Below are 18,381 nucleotides of genomic sequence, written 5' to 3'. Positions count from 1 at the left end.
TAAAATTATGCCAGAATGGTACTGTCCCACATCTCTCAGATGTATGTGTATGTATACGCACACACACACACACACACACACACACACACACACACACACACACGCCCACCACAACGCGCAGATATATCCACACAGTGCCCTGTATGCCTGCTCATGCTCTGGTCTCATAGCTGTTGTGCTTGATTTGCTTCCACTGGGGTGTGGTTGCCTGCCCCAGAGGCCTGGGCAGGGCTCATTCTGCAGTCAGGTTAGGCTCCAGCTAATCTCCTCAGCTTTAGCGCAGGCTTCAGCTGTCCATTAAACTTCGCTGTGCATTGCTAGCTGCCAAGGTCCGTTCAAGTCACACTGTGCTCGGCTGTGTGATTGGCATCACCAGGCCTGCCTCCCTGGATTTGCATAGCTCGCATGCGGATTTTCCTCGGGGACCGTAAGCAACTCTCTCCCAGAGCAACGAGTTGCCCATATCAAGATCGCCGCTGTAATTAAGGCCCTTAGACTGATCACCTTTGCTATCTCTTGGTAAGACGGGATTAGCCTTTCGCTTTCAGCGGTACTAATCTCTCCCTGCTGTACTTAAAGGGCATCAGTCACCATGGAGACGTGCCACAGGTGTGTGGATGTGTGCCAGATGGGTGGTAAAGGATAGAGGTGGCGAATACCTTCTTCTCTGATGCTTTGCCTCAGGTGGCCTGGGACCGATTAAACTAACTAATCCAAAGTGACAGTTATTAAATGGGAATTATCGGATTTGTATATATGACATTAATGGGTGAGGATAAGCAGTGAAAATGTTTGCAATGTCTTTTGAGGTAATAGTAAAGTGTTTGTTGGCTCTTTGTGTGTTGATTGCTTACACTGCATGCCTTCTGATGGTAGAAGTTGCAGTCGCTTTGCTTTGTCCTTCCTTAACTCACCTTCAGACATGCTACTGGACCTGAGTGATCTCTTACAGGTTGGCTTTCAGATGTTTTATTAGGCCTTTAATGAACTTACTGAATCAAAATAGGAACTTAGACACCTATTTTGTGAAATACAACACTATGCTCAGGTTAATTTGCTGTCTGGAAAGTTATTGAAATGTAGGTCGCTGTAAAGTTGCATGTTTTATCTTGTACATCTGAATTTTTGATATAAAGTTAGGTTTCAGATTTTTAAGTGCCAGGTATTTATAACAAGGCTCCACTGAGAATGAGGCAGTGGTCTAAGTAGACACTGCTGTGTAAATGAAAACCCTCAACTGAACTGAATTGGAATACAATACCAGACATTCTGTATATAGTTCGAAAAAGCAGATATTTGACTGTTACTGTAATACCAAATGGTTGTTTGCCAAATCAAGCCTGTGTGCACCATATACTGCACAGACTAATACGTGTGGTTCCAGGCAGAGGTATTTCAGGGCTACATAGTTGGTGTTACACTTATTTTAACTCCCCCAGCTGTCCTAGCCGTATGGACCCTTGAACCCTTTCTGGCGTTCTGTGGCTCTTAAGTACATGGATTAGAGCCTAGATGAAATATGCTATGAATCCCAAGCAAGTGCAGCCACGCCCAGCTCTGACATCACCCCACCCTGCTGGGCATAACTAGAGACCCGCTGCTGAGTTCATGAACTCTGTGAATGTGGGTTGCCTAAAGAGCTATGAACGTGTTGTGTGCTGTTCAAAGCTGGGCTGCAGGAGGAGAAATGACAATGTGCAAACTCAGCCAGGAACTATTTTGGTATAAGCAGTGAACAACAAAATTTGAAAGGTGTGGAAATTGCTAATGGTAACTAATACTGTATAACAGCACAATAGTATAATGGTTGTCTGAAGAAATGTTGTTTGCCGTGTTGCATGACAGATACTTAGAAACTCTAAAATAAGATTTAGATAAATGTGATTGCAAAGACCAGATTCATTTTTCCCATCTATTTTCCTCAGGTGAATGTGTATATACTAGGGAAGACTTTCCTGCTCCTGGCCAGGGAACTCTGCATCAACGCTCCTGCTGTTGGTAAAGTTCTGTTTTACTTGTCCATATGTGCAAAGCCAGCTGTCCTGATGGATGTCTGTAACCACAGAGATGGGTTCTTCTGTTAAATCAGTCGTACATGCCAGGCTTGGTCAGATGAATAAGGTAGCATATGTCAGGCAGTGTCTAAACTAAAGCCGTGACTCATGGAAAATGTGCTACTATGCAGTCATTTTATTTTTTGCTGCTAAATGGCTAAAACATTTAATCTAATTTAAATTCTGCACTTACTGGTGGATGTGGTCATGTTCTCTATTGCATAGACCTTTACTTTTTTGTAACGCCACCAGGTCACCAGGAAATTACTGAAAATGTATTTCCCAACTGTTTAAAAGAAAACATGGAGAGATGAGGTGCAGTCTGTCCTGGAGCACATAGGGGGCACTGCGTCATGGTGCCTTTCTGATCCAGCTTTGGTTGATTTTTGGAACAGTGGAAATAGAAGGAGCAAAAGGCACCGGGAGTTTTTTTTTTACCAACTGGGACCATCTTAATATTAACGCCTTGGTGTAATCCCAGCCCACAGCCTGATTTGTGGCTTTCCGTGTGTTCCAATTTCATGTTCAGATGGTTGCCTGTCGAAAATCTGACATTTTACCAACTTGCATCTGCTCCGTGTTTACTAAAACCTCAATTAGAATTCAAACAGCAGTGCAGCAGATTCTTTGGGATAAATTCAAACGATCCCCCTATTCAATTTCCCCTGCAGTCTGGCAAGGAAACTGGGTTCTTTATGCAGGCTATGAAGATATTTAATCCATGCACAAGAGTCATTGTCTCATTAACAGAGTTCAGGTTCGCTGCGGGTTTTTTGCTTTAACACTTGTGTCAGAGCCCAAATGTTTGTGTTCTAACCTTAAGAAGGTAGCTGAGGTGATTTTAAGAAAAAGCAAATATGCTAATGTGTGTCTGAGCTCTTTCCGTTGGTCCTGTTCGTACAGACCCCTTCAGGACGCAAGACTGTTTTGACATTTAGCAGTCATTATCCCGCATTAGGACATAAATACCCACAAGTCAAACAATAAAGCAGGGTGACACCTTTTCAGTTTGAGTCACAAAACTTTTATAATCTGCAGTTTAGTAATCTGCGCACTAATACAAGACATTTCATTTGTCAGTCAGCATCAAGCTGTAAACAAATTACCCTCAGGTTATGTACAAAAACACACCAGTGGTAACGAGCCACCAAGAGTGCAATACATCCATTTCTTTGTTCATATATATATGTCTGCATGCCGCAGCATCAATAATTAAATCAAATATACTTTTCTCAATAAATAAAGCAGAGGAGAATTCCTTCACTCAGGCTCTTGGGAGAAAAGTCAGTTTCAGCATGAAAAGACTTTGCTATCCAATCCTCCACTGCTACATTGAAAAGAAGGCAAGAGTCTCTTGGGACCCTGTACTCCCCCATGTGTTCACTGCATCCGAATCCAGTGGGCGGGAAGTGCACCGGTACTGCCATCCACACGTTTTTCACGCGTAGAACACCAGCTCTGGGATCTGGCCCCCCTGTACCCCGGTTCCGTTAGTGCTGTCCGACGAGCACTGGAACTGAAAGGTCACCTTCCCGCACTGCACCTCCGTCATGCCCTCCTGCCCAAAGTAGCTGAGCTCGTTGCCGTCCAGCACAGCACTGACCGTGTAGAATGCGTCCTGCTCCACCTGCACCGGGTGCTCAAACCACACGGAGAAGGTGTTGCTCGAGCCGTCCGAGACGAACTTGGTCAGGTTCTGAGCCAGCGTCACACCCTGGCGCTTCAGTTCGATCTTGACGCTGTACTCTGCCTTGCCGCCGCTGGAGCCGTAGAGGCCCAGGCCGGCGATGAAGATTCGCTTGTCCACAGCGAACTGGATGCTATCGCAGCGTCCGCGGTAGCGCCACTGGTTGCTGCGGTACGCGGACGACTGGAAGCGGTGGCAGCGTTGCGGCGTCAGGCCCTTGCGCGGTGCCATTGGGAAGTCCAGCTTGGGCTTGTTGGCCGCCGTGTACCACAGGAACACGTCGTGCGTCTCCTCCAGCGTCAGCACGTCCGACTGCGCCGCACCGTCCGCAAACTCCTGCAGCGTCATGGTCGGGACACGCACGAGGTAGAGGGCCTTGCCCAGTACGGCCCTCTTGTTGCGGGCCGTGGGGCCCAGTCCCTGCCGTTTGCACTCAGCGACAGCCCAGTCCAGGACAGCCTGGAAGACCACCGCCTCGTGGGTGTTGAGGGTCTCCCGCTTCAGGATGATCTCCAGGGTCTGCAGGTCGATCTCACAGAAGCCCTCTGAACGGAGGGCCAGTTCAGCTTGGGCGTCGATCACCTCCCAGCAGCGCTGCGTGAGCTCAGGCTCCTCAAACAGCCGGCTCTGGGACAGCAGCACACAGGCATTCTTGGCCTCCAGGCTTGTCTCCAGGAAGGTGACGCAGGCCTTGGCCAGGGCAGGCACTATATATTTCTTGGCGGCATACAGAGTGGCCAGCACCGTGTCAGCCTCCAGTTCAATCTCATCACTGTACAGGTATCTGCAGAGGGAAATATTGGACCCAAAGCTCATAAGGATTCACATAATTATTTTGCAATATGTAGGATTCCAGCCGCATAAATCGTTTAAATAAATACCAAGATGACTACAAACGCATCTGTCATTAGTTAGAAAGCTTACTTCAATAGGATTAAAAATGCAGCAGGCTCCACGTCAGGAATATGAATCTCAGATTTGCCCTCAGCGAGATCCCCGTAGAACATGGCACCGAACACGGAACTCCCCACAGCCAACACATACTGAACGAGCAAACGGAAAACACGTGGAATTAAACCTAGTCCGTAACCGACTAACTGACCCGAAAGTGACGCGAGAATCAACGTTTATTCACCTTATGAGCTGGAACTTTTTCTGACTGGCCCGGGGGACCCACGATAAAATGAACATCCGCCATGAGTTCGTTGTTGAACATCAGAGCATTCCTGGAAAGAAGAGGACAATTGTTACAAGGCTTGTCTACGCTTAACACTTAACCACAGAAATCTCACAGCTATTAAGAGCACCCCTACCTTTCCCGCAGTGTCGGATGAGTAGATTGCCAACTGGCGGTCTCGACGTTGTTGTTGTTTATGTTCTGCTGGGTGGCGGTCGCTGTCGGCGTGGTTACCGTTTGGGGCACCTGAACGATCGTCTTTTTGCTGGCAGCAGTTACTGCTGTGCCGTTACTATTTGGTAGGTTTGTATTTATGCTGGCAGGATAAAGTTCTGCAGCCATCTTCTTCTTCAAAGACAAAGTCACGATCTCATAGCATACTGGCAGCTTGCCGGTCTGTTTCCCACTCTTTCTAGTCCTTTTCAGGGTTTCTGGAAGTAAAAGGAAAAACGTCAAAAACTTCATGATCCGGCCATACAGGCAATCTGGAGGTGTTGGCATCAGCAAATAAATCCACCACTCTCAAGTAATCAAAAGGCAGGTTTATTGAATAACGCGTCCTATAATTTAATTCTGCATTACGTCCGTGTTTCACATGGGATGTAGCCTACGCAACACTCGTCTCTTCGCTGTAACGGTGCAGACATACGCGGGAACATAAACGCGTCCCTCCGGCGGAATTACTCCATGGCGAATACTTTTTTCCTCCTTCTCATTGCATCCCTGACTTGAGAAAACATTCAAGCTGTAAATCCACGATTTAAAAAAAAAAAAAAAAAAAACCCACACAAATGTGCTGCTACGATGCAGAATCGTTGAGATGATCACAGAACCCCAGGTGAAGACAACCGCGAGTTTTGCTGAGCGTGATGAACGTCCACACTGCGGCTGCTGCTCTCGGTAAGCGCAGTGCGTCCTCGCTCGGCTGGATGCGCTGCGCGTCTCCTGCGTGCCGGAGGACCCGTTTTTCCGTAGCGCTAGCTCACGCCCAGCTCTGCACTGGCCAATCAGGGTTGCAGATGCGCCACACGTCAGAAGCCGCCCGGGCGCCGCCCACGGTCGCGTTTGCCCGCCTCCTCTCGCCATAATATTCCCGTACACCCCAAGGAAGCAGATTTAACTCTTGCAGCAGTGTTGACAATCTACGTCCACGCCACCATTTGCACCAATACAGGCATAAAATCGTAAATGCGTGCCGCACTGCATGCGCAGTTTATTGAATGTGAACATCAGATAGAATCGGTGCGTTGAACTGAACCTGCCGTTTTAAAAACCCGTGGGATTGGTTTGAGGTTCAGTTTTTGTGCAACGCTACACAATCATTCCCGAAGTTACTTTAAAACTGCCCTAACTGAGGTTAATCCCAAATGCAATACAGTAACACTGTACGAATAAAGAAGGAACTATACAGTCAGATCAAGCGGCAGTTTATCAACATTTGATATCTGAGTTTACTCGACATTCGGACGGTTTATAATGCGCTTCATTGGGATAAACATCTGCAGCGAAGTGCGGCTCAATGACAACTGTTCAGTGGCGAACAGTTTACAGCTTCTGTCGGACCTACGTGAAACGACGTGCTCAACTCGTACCGCAAAGAAAAGCTCTGAGGCAAATCGGCAGTGTGAAAACACAAAGTACACAACCGTCTTCACAGACGACTTCTCCCAAACGGTCCGTAGGCGAGCTAGTCTCGGTTTTTGCGTAAGACCCAACGCCCCAACATCCAGACTGCAACTCCAGCTGGAAATAGTTTTTAATTCATTACCTTATTGAGTGAAGTGCAGCCCAGGTGACACAGAAATGCATTCAGGTTTGGTCTCTGGACGCTCGATCGCAGCCAGGAGCCATGTTAAATCCGGAGACTGTTACGGGAGAGGGGGTTGGGCTTAGGTCCTGTTTCTAGATCGGTTTCCCGGCTTTCCAATAGAGGGCCCCGGCGCTACGAAATGGATCATTTCGAGGGGTTTATCAACGAATGGCCTATGCTAAGCGGTTTAAGCATCATACAAATCTAGATGAAGCTATTTTGTCCGCCAGAGTCTCCGATCGCATATCTTCTCTTTAAGTGTCGCATTCGCAATCATCATTATACCTGTCCACTTTTCTTTTGCGCAATCACACAAGTTCAAGGGTAAAAAGACCGATTGTGCCAATGTATAGCAAACAGTAATCTAATTTTTAAAGGACGCAGTGCAGTCTTTTATAGACATGGCACTGCCCCTGCTTTGTCTTTGTGGGTTTACAAATCACATTTATCAATTTACGTCCACATCAGTGCATTTTTTTCCATCAACTCCTGTGTGAAATGCTGAGCCGCTTCACCACTGTTACAGGTTAAAGCAAAAGGGTCACGTCGCTTTGCTTATATCTTCAAGTGACAAAGTTTTGTATGACTCTTGTGCGTGTGATTCCTAGGAATACGTTGACAAATATGTCATATAAATCACTTATGCAATAAATTACGCTGTTTGTTGGGTGGCTTTCGCCTTTGTAACGATATCACATCAAGCTTATTTAGTTGTTATTATTTGAGATCAGTTTTGTTGTTGCAGGTGACAACATAGCAGATAACAGATCAATTATGTTGCTGTATGATTTAGTTCCAGAATGGATAAAGAAAATTTTTCCAGCATATATGCGTTAGGCTTGTATGAGATCAGAAGTTGTGGCTAAGGAATTTGCAGTGTATTTTTCTGTGAAGGCATTTTTGTTTTCTGTTCAACTGAAACTTCTCACAACTCTGATTGCTAGACATCTTCCTGCCTCTCCACATTCATTCATCACCTTTTTAATCAGCCTTCGACAGGCACACGCTCACGCATTGCACAGTCCCAACAGCCTGCGCGAAACAGAGGCTTCCAGATCAATTCCTATTTTAGTGTAGTACAGAGCGTTTCGGAGGGTTGTCACACGTGGAAATGTAATTTTCCTCAAATCATTGTTTCCTGTTCCACAGATGGTACAGGAAGGTTGGCCCACTCGCTGTTGCGCTTCAGTGCATTAATATGGTAATTTAGTGTAAAATTGCCTATATGAGTCAGGAAAATGCAAGTGACAGACGCAGTCCTGTGAGATTTCTGCGTGGCTGATACATCTCTCAATCGCAGGTCGAGTCCGCACAGTATTTCCTCAGACAGGATTATTGTTCAGTGTGTTTGTGAGCTGAACTCATTTCCTTGTTATTAGGACAGCAATAGTGTGTACTTTAGTTGTTCAGAAGAATGAGTTTATCCAAGGACTTCGAAGTAGGTGTAAGTGAGGAATATTTGCTCCCATGGAGCAACTCTGAACCAAGCTTCTTTGAGGGCTCCCTTCAGAGAAGCCATGCTCCGGCTTCACACAAAGTTATGTCCTCCTTGTGAGGTCTCCCATTGGTCAGCCTGCTTGTTTTACCCAACAGCTGTTGAATATACATTTGCTGAACCCTTTTGTAATTAATTGTAGTGAGTATGATTGTTGTCAGTATGGTTTTATTAGTACAATAAAACATGGCTGTTCTATAAATCCATTCACTATGAAAACACTCTTTTGAAGACTTAGTCTTTAGCTTCCATTCTGATGATGCGTTCTTTATCTGTAGATCCATGTCTATATATTCCACGCTTTGCTCACATGTTGGAGTTTGGGGAGAAGACCCATGAGGTGTCCATGACTGCACTGAGGCTTCTGCAGAGAATGAAGAGGGACTGGATGCACACAGGACGCAGGCCATCCGGACTCTGCGGTGCAGGTGCTGATGGCACTGTTGGTGTTCAATGTTCATTTGTCAAGCAAGTTGTTATTCACTCTGTCACCTGGATGTTTAGCATTTCTTCATATTTCTAAATATGCAATTTAAATACATGATCGTTTTTCGGAGAATCCCAGAGGGAAGATCAAATGTTCTTTTGTGCATCTTCAAAGTTGGGATTTGTCATGACATGATACTGAAGTTCCCCCACTGAGGGCTTTTGCCAAGCAGTGAAACCAACCCGTACTGTGCTTAAAGCGTGACATGGGAAGTGGAGTAGAGGTGCAGCGTTGCATAACCAGTCTGAGCGAGCAGTGCTGAACAGCCTGTTCGACAGAGGCCTCTGCACTGTACTTACAGAGGCTGGAGGTTCCCCACCCTCGCTCCAGGATCAGAAACAAACACTCTGCCTCCAACTCAAGCTCAGAGACCTCTCTTCCCAAGTCTCACTTTCCCTCTGACATTCACTTCTGCAATATGTGAAAAATTAATTATTCATCATTAATCACTCATTAAATTAAGGGTAATGTTTATAGGGCGGTCTTCAGAACTAAAGTTGATTGCTGTAGAGTAAAGGCAGAAAGTGAAGTACTGATATGATCAAATCAAAGAAACCTCTGTCATTCGTCCATCAGCAGCATAAAGTGCAGACATTTTTATTGTAATAGTGAAGTAAGTACCTTCTTTGAAATGCATAAGGTGGTCAACAAGAATGCGAGCATTTATTGGCTGAGCTCAGCTTTGCAAGATGTTGCTGTGTAAATGTAGTGGAGGCACTTCACGCGTGCTGAGCCTGACTGCAGGCAGTAGAAGCGATGAGACATGTGGAGGCTTGTCTTTGTGTTCATCTACTGAAGGACTTCAATGCACTTTGTAAACAATACCGCAGCCAAACTATATGTGGGTCGGGTTTACTAATTCTATATGCAGCATTTTTTTTCAGATTGTCCTGTCGGCTTTATCGAGGTGCCATGTGAAGATGCAGTAGCACTTAGAAAACATGTTTTCATTACCATTTGTAAACAGAAAGGTTGCGCCTGAGCGTGATTATATGCTACTAGAAACGGGTCACCTCTTTATGTTGCAGCTCTGCTGGTGGCAGCCCGCATGCACGAGTTCCGTCGCACGGTGAAGGAAGTCATTCGTGTGGTGAAGGTGTGTGAGGCCACTCTCAGGAAGAGGTAGGCGCTCCACCTCGATGAGACATCTTTTGGCGTCCCTCACATTGCATTTCCTTTTATGTTTAGGACTAATTGAAATTGCATTTGGATCTGTAGGATGCTGGAAACTTGCCACCTTTTATGTATTTCTCTTTGGATGGTTTCTATACTCTTAATATTTTTTTCCCCATCCTTAATTAACTGTACTGCACTGTGTACATCTGAAAATTCTTTTTTTTTTTTTTACATCCCTGGAAAGATTTTAGAAATCACTTTATTTGCTGCATGTTTTGACATATGCAAGGATTTTCTCTTGGTACAGGTACCTCAGATAATGTAGTAAATGCCAAATAAAGCTAGGGAGAGGATACATTAAAAATCAGTAATTATTAAAACATTAATAAAGAATACAACTGAGAAATTAATACAGCTGAAATTACAACTCAGAATACAACTGCACATTTTGCAGTGTATACATAAGCATCAGGGAGAGTGTGCATATGACAGAATAGTTATGTATAAAGGAGTGCAGTAATATGCTGAGCGAGCAAGGAACAAACGATGCTCCATTGAACACCTAGTGCAGTGTGTACATGAATGAAGTTACACCTATATGGCACGTTTCTCAGAAGCCAAGGACACTTTACAGTCAACGCCCCGCGTTTACATCCAGTCAGCACTTATGTAATAATAGCTGTTATCAGTTCCACCCGTATTTAAAATGACGGGCAAAACTGGTGGCCTCACTGTCCGTTCCCTGTCCTCGTCCACCTGCGTTCCTTTTTAGGCTGACAGAATTTGAGGACACTCCCACCAGTCACCTCACCATCGACGAGTTCATGCGTGTGGACTTGAACGAGGAGTGTGATCCTCCTTCTTTTGTTGCCGGTCAGAAGAAGTTAAAGATGCAGCAGGTTGGTGCTGTGACCTCACCTGCACAGGTCAACATGCACATGATATTATCCTCTGATTAATATTTATGCTGTAGAGGCAAAGGGGTGTTTTGTGTCACAGGCATCACAGACAGTACGCCTGTGTTTTGGAAGGCTTTCATCTGGTTCATATTCTTTAGCTGTGCTCCTAACAGAACAATCGCCCATTTATTTCAGCTGGAACAAGAGCTGGCCAGGAAACTCGATGAATATCAAGGTTAGTTTGTACAACCAAAATAAGGTATTGATTTATGTCTCGATGTACGATTGTCTTGTGAAAAAGTACCTTTTATGCTTGGCTTACCCTGTCAGTTGCATTGCTGTGGTTGAACAAGCATTTTGGTATGTCATCGAATCAATTAAATCACACTGCCTTCATATGATAAGGTTGTGTGGCATCATTCAGGCCTGTCTTTTGCACTAATGAACCACTGTACCACATACCATGTGCATGTTCAGTGATGCTTTAAGATGGGAGTCGTAATGGCATGATGAATCAGGGACAAGACTGTCGGTATTGAGTTAGAGGCGCGTATGCTTTTCTCCGCAGGTGAGATCAGCTCGTACCGGGACGAGATCGAGACAGAACTGGAGAACAGCAGGCCCAAACTGAGAGGGAGTTATGCCTCCTACGCCAAGCGAGGTACTGCAGTGCACCACAGGGGGCCTGTGTGCAGGCATGTTTATTCGGTCCTCACACGTGCTGCTTCTCATGGTTGATTATGAAGGTACTAGGTACCGTGTGGTTTTTCTGTAAACAAATAAGTCACTGATAGAGAAGCATGGAAATCAGTGTTGTGTAACATCACACGAGACTGAATGGATACACTGAATTTAAATGTGTGATTAGATTTTTTTTTTAGGACTATTTGATAGCCACTTTGAATGGACAAACATGTAATTGACTATAAAATCAGCAAGTCCTTTGAACGCCCCTTTATCTCCTCTGTGTGTTAGAGGCCCACGATGACAGCCTGTCTGGAGTCTCTGAGCTTACTGAAGAGGGAGAGGACCTGGAAGACGAGGAGCTGGAGGCAGCAGCCCAGCACCTCAACCAGGACTTCATAAACCAGGTTCTTCCAGAACTGGAGCAGGGCCCTGAGGGGAGTGCAGAGGCCCAGGAGCTAGGTAAGGAGCTAGCCGAGCTCCCCAGCGCCTCAACCCACGTGCCTCTGACCGCCCTGCTGGGTCCCTTGCCCAGTGCTGCCAGCCTGGGGCTCAGTGACTCCATCCGCCAGTGCATAACAGAGGAAAGAGGAGACGGTGAGTGGCCTCGAGCTGTTCAGAACCTGCCCTCCCTTTACTGGCAGGCTCCGCCTGGCTCATTCGGGATTCTTCTTTTTTTTTTTTTTCTATTTTCATATGGCTCCTTGTTTATGGTCTGGGGAACTTGCATTGAAAAACTGGTCTTGGCTAAATCCACTGGGCCCTAATGCCAGTGACCTGATTAAAAAGAAGAATTACAGCTCCTCTAGCTATGGTCTGTTGTTTTGACACAATTGTATTACATTAAGCAGAGACCCCTGGAACCCCTTCAGATACTATGACTGAATTAATTAATGGAAAACAGTGTCTCCCATTAGGCTATATTAAGCCCTATAAACCATAGGCTGTATTATGAGTTTTGCTAGATTGGAATTGAAATCCATGGTGTTAGTAATATATCACTTGTGTATTATTTAAAGCATCATTCACCAAAGAGGCAGCACATCAATCTTTTGAGAATATATGTATTCAAATATTGTTCGGCATTGTATGATATAGCTTAAGTAAACCCGTTTGCTTCCTTTAACTAAATAAACTGTGCAATATTTGTTTTTTAGATTGTTGGCCCTTTAGACCAACTATAGAGTGTGAATATAGGAGTCATTCCTGCATTTAAGTTACCTGCCTTTGCCTTCAACTAATGTCTTTTTCTCCTTTATTATTTCATTATCCATTTTGGTGTCCATACTATACAACATAGCTATTTGTTTTTCCATTGTAATATAGGACTCAAGAAAGAGTTGATGTGTTTAATAATCATTTCTCACAATTTAAACTAGGAATATCTGATTAAACATAGTTAAAATAGCCTTTTGCAGTGTGGGAAAGTCAAAGCCAGAGGAAAGGGGATTTAGCCCTATAGACTAATCAATACAAGCTCTCCTGTTTTGAGGTGTTTTGATCTATAACCAGTATCCTCCAGACTTCTCTAACATGATGAACAAATGAAATATTTTTGGTCTACTGCATAACTTAAACACGTGCCTGTTCTCTTCCTGTGTCATCGGAATACATTTCAGGATCATATTGTGGTTTGCCTGTAAATGGGATGGTTCTGTGGACAATCTGTTATCAAGCTCAGGCGCAAAAAGATTTAGAAGAGTTAAATGAGCAAAAGGATCGCAATCCATAGACCGTATGTTCTTTATTACCGCGAACGTTCATAACACAGTGCCGTAAAACACCCCGGCCAAACATCAGGCGTTTTAAGATCCTTCTGCTGTGCTCACAGCCCAAGTTTTTCATTGTTCTGGAGATGGCTTTGGGGGATTAACAGAATCAGAAATGTGGACAGAATGTTTTAATCTGGAGAGAAATATTAGCTCCATGCAGCAAATGCTCCAGCAGTAACACAAACACTTAGTGCCTAAATCCCTCTTTGAAGATGCGCAGGACTTTACTACATCGACGTAGAGGCTAGATGTATGCAAAATGCTACACATTCTGATAGTGTTGCCTAAAAGACACCTTTCACAATAATCTCTTCCCAGTATTATTGGAATAATGTAAATGGTTTTACAGAGAAGTCCTGATTTTGGGCAGGGGGTAAACGCGAGAAGCTTAAAGGATTATCACCTCATATTGGTCATTTGTTTTTCACCCATGATAGTTTAAGGAATGGCCTCTGTGTTCAGGCCAGAGAAAGTCAATAAATAAATGAGTAATGTTTGGTTAGGAAATGCTGTGCTCATACTCTGTGAAATAAATGAAATATTACGCTCATACTATGACCATAATGTACGCCCATACTGAGATCAATGCCATCAGTGGCATTGATCTCAGCTCTGATAAGACTGCAATTAAAGGCATAATCTAGGCAAAGGTCATTCAGCTTGAGGTAATGTGCTTTTAACAGATATGTAGTTCAGCCAGAGGAGTCTGGAGTTAAAATATATTTAGCTTGCATTACTGCTGTCTGAACTAATACCACCTTCAGAAGACATATCTTGTGAAGGTCTACTTAGCGCAGCACCGCTGTTATGGTTTCAGCACCTGCTGTTCAGTTAAACTCAGGCCATTCACTTTTGTACTTTGACCCTGACAACTGACCCTGTCATTAATGTAGGATGGCTTACTTCCTCTGGTGTGTGTAGTTGCCCTGGCGATTGGTCGGGGATATTTCTCTCCCGGTTAGAGAGGAGAGGTGTGGCAGAGGTTGGTCGGGGATATTTCTCCTCGGTTTAGAGAGGAGAGGTGTGGCAGTCGGGTGGACCCATGCCCTGTGGCTGCTCCCTGTGAGAGCTTTTATGGACTTCACTTCTCACCATGTGGCTGTGGGTCGATATTACTTGCCATCATCCTGCTCCTGTGTGTAGGGTGAGGCTGATGACTCTGCAGTAGTGAAAGCCTCTTAGGGTTTCCCAGTAAGCCCGGCTTTATTGGTTTTTCCTCCACAGGAATAAATCCGCCTTTCCCCAACAATAACAACAAAATGCGCAGCGGACTGCAAAATCTCGGTGCTTGCGAACACTCGTATAATGGCGCGTGTGTGCACGTTATTAAGAATATGAGGGGGAGAGAGTATTTACCTGCGGAGAATTTTAACAGGGAGGAAGAGTGAGAGGCTGCTGCATTGTTTGGACAGGAGAACGCTAAAGGGTTTGACAGACAGAACTGGAGAGAGTGTGAGCTGGGGAGTGAGAAAGGGAGTGTCTAAGAATGCAATTGTGCGAGTCTATGAAAATGGTGTGGGGGTTTATAAACCAAGCAGCACTGTGTGAGGTCTCCCAGATGCACCTCTCACTCTGACAGTCTGTCAGTACTGAGGAGCCTTTCTGTCTCTGCAGACAGTCTCAGGCTCATTCTCCAGGGTGTTTTTGTCCCCTTAGCCCTTATTACTATTGCTTGCAGTCTTTCTGTCTCTCTCTCTCCCTCTCCATCCATCCATCCATCCATCCATCCATCAGTGCATTAAGCTAGCTATCTATCTAGATATCTACGTACCTGTCTCTCTGTCTGTCTGTCTGCCGCAGCTGAAGTGGGGAGAGGAAATCTTCATTGCACGACCTTCCTTCTTCACTGACTATTTAAAGCAGCTCTATTTCTGACTGACTGGCCACTTTTAGCCCAGAAAAGGGTTGTAAGTAGTCCGTGCTTATGTAATCAAAAATGTTGCTCAAGCACAGCACTTGAGCATTTTTAAATATCAGTTCTATCTAATGAGAATAAAAAGGGTACTGGATCCAGTATCACTTACTTCTAAATGTGTGTAAAACCCATGAGAGGGGAAGTTGGTGGGTCTGAACCATTATTTGGCTTGATAAGGAGAAAGAAGCATTAAGGAAAGGAAGGTTTTCTGCAGGTCTTTTTCAAGCCGTGTTTCAACTCTGTCATTTAAAAGGCAGCGGTCCCTGCTCTTGAAGGCCGACCCCTTTCTCATGCACACCCGTGTGTTGAACCTCATGAAATTGGATGCCATGTGAACATTTGTAGAAGATATCAGACTCCTAAAAATTTCAGTGCATGTTTGAATCACACTAGACTGATGTACAGTTGTTGTTTTTTTTTTTTTTTTTTTTTTAAAAACACGCTCGCTGTTAATTAGAATGGCATCTATTGGCAGTAGCCCACGTGCTGTGGGTTTCCGGTATGGCTCTAGCATCATTCTTACACTAGCACGTCAGTGCCCACAGCCATAAAGGCTGGAGCTCCTGAACAGCCACGTAATGCGTCTTTTTTTCTGCCAGCGTTCCTTCTGCTGAGCGAGCCTGCCTCTGTCCCCACGGCCCGGCTCTGGCTCTCGAGCTCGTCTCTCCCCCCAACCAACCCCCTCTCCTGCCCCCCTGTCTCTCGCCCACTGCCTTTTGCCCTCTGTCTCCCTTCCCCTCACCCGCTTGTCAGGGCAGGTGCTCTCCTGCTGCTCCTGCTGCTGCTACTCATCTCTCCGTGGGTAAAATATTGATCTAATGGCTTCCGTGAGTCCAGGCAGCTGTGTGTGATTCAGAGCGATAGCCCCGTGGCCTGAGCCAACACGAGCGAGAGAGAATGAGAGTTCGGGAGCGGAGAACACGCCACTAGACGACAGGACAGCTCGACGGACCTTCAGTGGAAGACGCTCGGCATGAGGAAGAGCGAGAGCAGGAGAGAGAGAGACAGAGGGAGAGAGAGAGAGGGAGACAAACCCTCGATGGGCGAACGCTACACTTAACCTTTCGGGCGAAAGTAGATGGAAATGTTTGACAAGATCAAAAGATGCTGAGGGATTGCAGGAGCCGCAAGCCTCATTCCTGTGTGTGAAGATTTATCCTCCTCCAGACAGCATACAGAATACTAATATCAGTAGGGTGCTGCTTGGATTAAAAGCCCATTTCCCGTGCGGCTGAATCAGAACTGTTACGGAACTAGTCAAAGAAAAAAAAAAAAAGCTGCATAAAATCGTTAGCTTATGAGTTATAGAGCATTTGTATGACATATTTGATACATGGGATCTCAGTCATGTTTTTAACACTGCTGAGTTTGTGTAGGGCTGGATAGAAGACATGCACACTCAGGATTTTTCCTCCAACAGACTCAAGCTTGTTAGTCCCAGCAACAGAGGGTGACAGACATGAGGGATCTGACAGGAATACGGATGTGCTTGCAAAAAAAGGCAGATATGTAAATAGTTCTTCACAGTTTCAGACCTAATGTGGACTGCTACTAGTTACGGCGCGCCTGTCTGTGTGTGTGTGTGTGTGTGTGTGTGTGTGTTTGTTGTCTGTGCTGTAGCACTGCCTTTTCCCTAGAGGGTAGATGTTGATGAACAGTGTTCAGAAACTGACCTCCTGGCATTTACACACTCTCACTTGCGCAAAACATCACACGCACACACACACACATTCTCATCTACCTATTGGCCCTACAGCACAAATAGTGGGAGCAGGTGGTGAGTTTGGAAAGGGATTTTGGAAGGTTATGTTGGCATATTGCGCTCATTTTCCCCTTGGCCTGCGTTGTGTGTGTGAATGAGCACAGCGCTTTCTAAAAATCTCAAACCCCTGAAGTCTTTGCTTTTATAATCTAGAAAAATGACCCAGCTATCTTTAAGGCAGGCAAAATGTGCTTATCAAGATGAGTATCACTCATATTTTAGCCATGTGTTTCAACTAGACTGCTTGTGTCTTAGCTACTCCCTGTATACAGTATTTAGTGTTTTCCTGAGTAGTGTAATTTGTATGTTTCATCAGCAGCGATTACCCTAAATGACTCGAGTGTATTTTCAGTGTTAGTTCTTCTCTGAGCAGCACCAAGCTGATCTTTTTATTTGCATAATCATTCGCATGACTCATTATGTAATTTGGATTATGCTCACTCAAGTGCACAGTTGCGGCAGAGGCCCGTTGCTCAGAAAACATGCTGACTGTTCTGCATTCCGGCTTCGGCTAGCGGTGTGTTCTCTGTCTCATCGCGCGTTGCTTTTGGTGTTGTTAAGAGATATCTTCTAGCTACAGGTACTTGTTTGCTGGCATTTCTTGTATTTAGATCTCCACTGTCTCGCCTATGCGTGTTCCGAACATCTTAAACCAAATTACACAGTTCTGTTTGCTTCTCTGGCCTGCTACGTCGATTTCTTTTAAAGCTTGCTGTGGTGACTTCCTCTATGGTCTGCTGTGGTGATTTCTTCTAAGGTCCATTATGTTGAGTTCTCTAAGGTCTGCTAAGGTGACTTCTTCTCTTGCATCCTCTGGCGATTGTTTTCTATGGCCTGTCGTTGTGATGTCTTCTGTTGTCTGCTGTGGCGATTTTCAGCACAACCAGAGCTGAGCGCAGGTTCCTCTAGCCAAGACACAGCTGAGCTGGCATGCGACCTCAAGTTGACCCCCGCCGGTTCTCGGCACGAGGCGGGAGATGCCGCCACTGTTGCCGTGGCTGCGGCCAGCTTCCCCGCCGCTGGAAAACGGCGCCAGCTGCCAGCATCCCAATCCTCCCCCAGCCCACCTGCTTCTCTCTGAGCCGGCTGTGCCGTTGCCGTGAGCAGCGGCAGTGATGTGCGCCGCTGGGTTCGATATGCAAAGCCCACTCGTCACCCATGCCCACGCCACCGGCGCCAGGCCCTGCCTGGGCAAACACGCTATCGTCAGCTTGCAGAGGACAGACCTATTTTCAGTTATAGCCCTGCAAAGGATTTGGCTCACATTCAGCTCCTAAGAAAAGCCCCCGGGCTTCAGTGGGGGAACGGTCAGAAAGGAGTACAGAGGTTCGAACGGGTAATCATGCTTGGTGGGAAAGAATGCGGTTGAAGTAATAGTTGCCTGCAAGGCAGATCATGAGAGGTGCTGGGGGTCCGTCATGAGCAGCTTCTACACTGGAACATGATTTCCGTAATCTTTCCTCGCCTTTGGACATCAGGTGAAGCCGCAGAGCCAAGCAATAGCCGTAGATTCGCTTGTGTTC

General features: G+C 45.6%; 2 protein-coding genes across 8 annotated transcripts in view; one reads left to right on the top strand and one right to left on the bottom strand.

Annotated features, from left to right (window-relative positions):
* brf1b (BRF1 general transcription factor IIIB subunit b) overlaps window positions 1-18,381 on the top strand; it is a 42,749-nt gene that overhangs the window by 6,131 nt on the left and 18,237 nt on the right. For 4 of the 5 annotated variants that reach the window (XR_004775810.2, XM_035524414.2, XM_035524415.2 and 1 more), the window contains exons 5-12: window positions 921-952; window positions 1,926-1,998; window positions 8,502-8,651; window positions 9,739-9,832; window positions 10,599-10,725; window positions 10,921-10,960; window positions 11,294-11,386; window positions 11,701-12,006. Coding sequence is in view for 4 of the 5 variants with exons in the window: in XM_035524414.2 (XP_035380307.1) it covers window positions 921-952; window positions 1,926-1,998; window positions 8,502-8,651; window positions 9,739-9,832; window positions 10,599-10,725; window positions 10,921-10,960; window positions 11,294-11,386; window positions 11,701-12,006 (915 nt within the window). In the remaining variant the exon portion in view is untranslated. The remainder of the gene's footprint in view (window positions 1-920; window positions 953-1,925; window positions 1,999-8,501; window positions 8,652-9,738; window positions 9,833-10,598; window positions 10,726-10,920; window positions 10,961-11,293; window positions 11,387-11,700; window positions 12,007-18,381) is intronic. The other variant, XM_035524416.2, reaches the window with a different exon arrangement.
* btbd6b (BTB (POZ) domain containing 6b) lies at window positions 3,056-7,003 on the bottom strand. Of its 3 annotated transcripts, none has more exons than XM_027011607.3 (5): window positions 6,687-7,003; window positions 5,055-5,349; window positions 4,877-4,967; window positions 4,666-4,784; window positions 3,056-4,525 (listed from the first exon to the last, which is right to left on the bottom strand). In XM_027011607.3, exons 2-5 carry the CDS (start codon window positions 5,258-5,260, stop codon window positions 3,493-3,495), a joined length of 1,449 nt encoding a protein of 482 aa, XP_026867408.2. In that variant the 5' UTR covers window positions 5,261-5,349; window positions 6,687-7,003; the 3' UTR covers window positions 3,056-3,492. The 3 variants fall into 3 exon arrangements, with proteins under 3 accessions (XP_026867408.2, XP_026867409.2, XP_026867407.2); XM_027011608.3 differs by lacking the exon at window positions 6,687-7,003 and adding an exon at window positions 5,706-6,625; XM_027011606.3 differs by lacking the exon at window positions 6,687-7,003 and having other exon boundaries at window positions 5,055-6,628.

This window comes from Electrophorus electricus, chromosome 7 (genome assembly GCF_041902795.1).
Source record: "Electrophorus electricus isolate QZ-2024a chromosome 7, ASM4190279v1, whole genome shotgun sequence".
Lineage (NCBI taxonomy): Eukaryota > Metazoa > Chordata > Actinopteri > Gymnotiformes > Gymnotidae > Electrophorus > Electrophorus electricus.
Note: the sequence above shows the minus strand (reverse complement) of the source record. Positions and strands in the feature narration are given on the sequence as shown.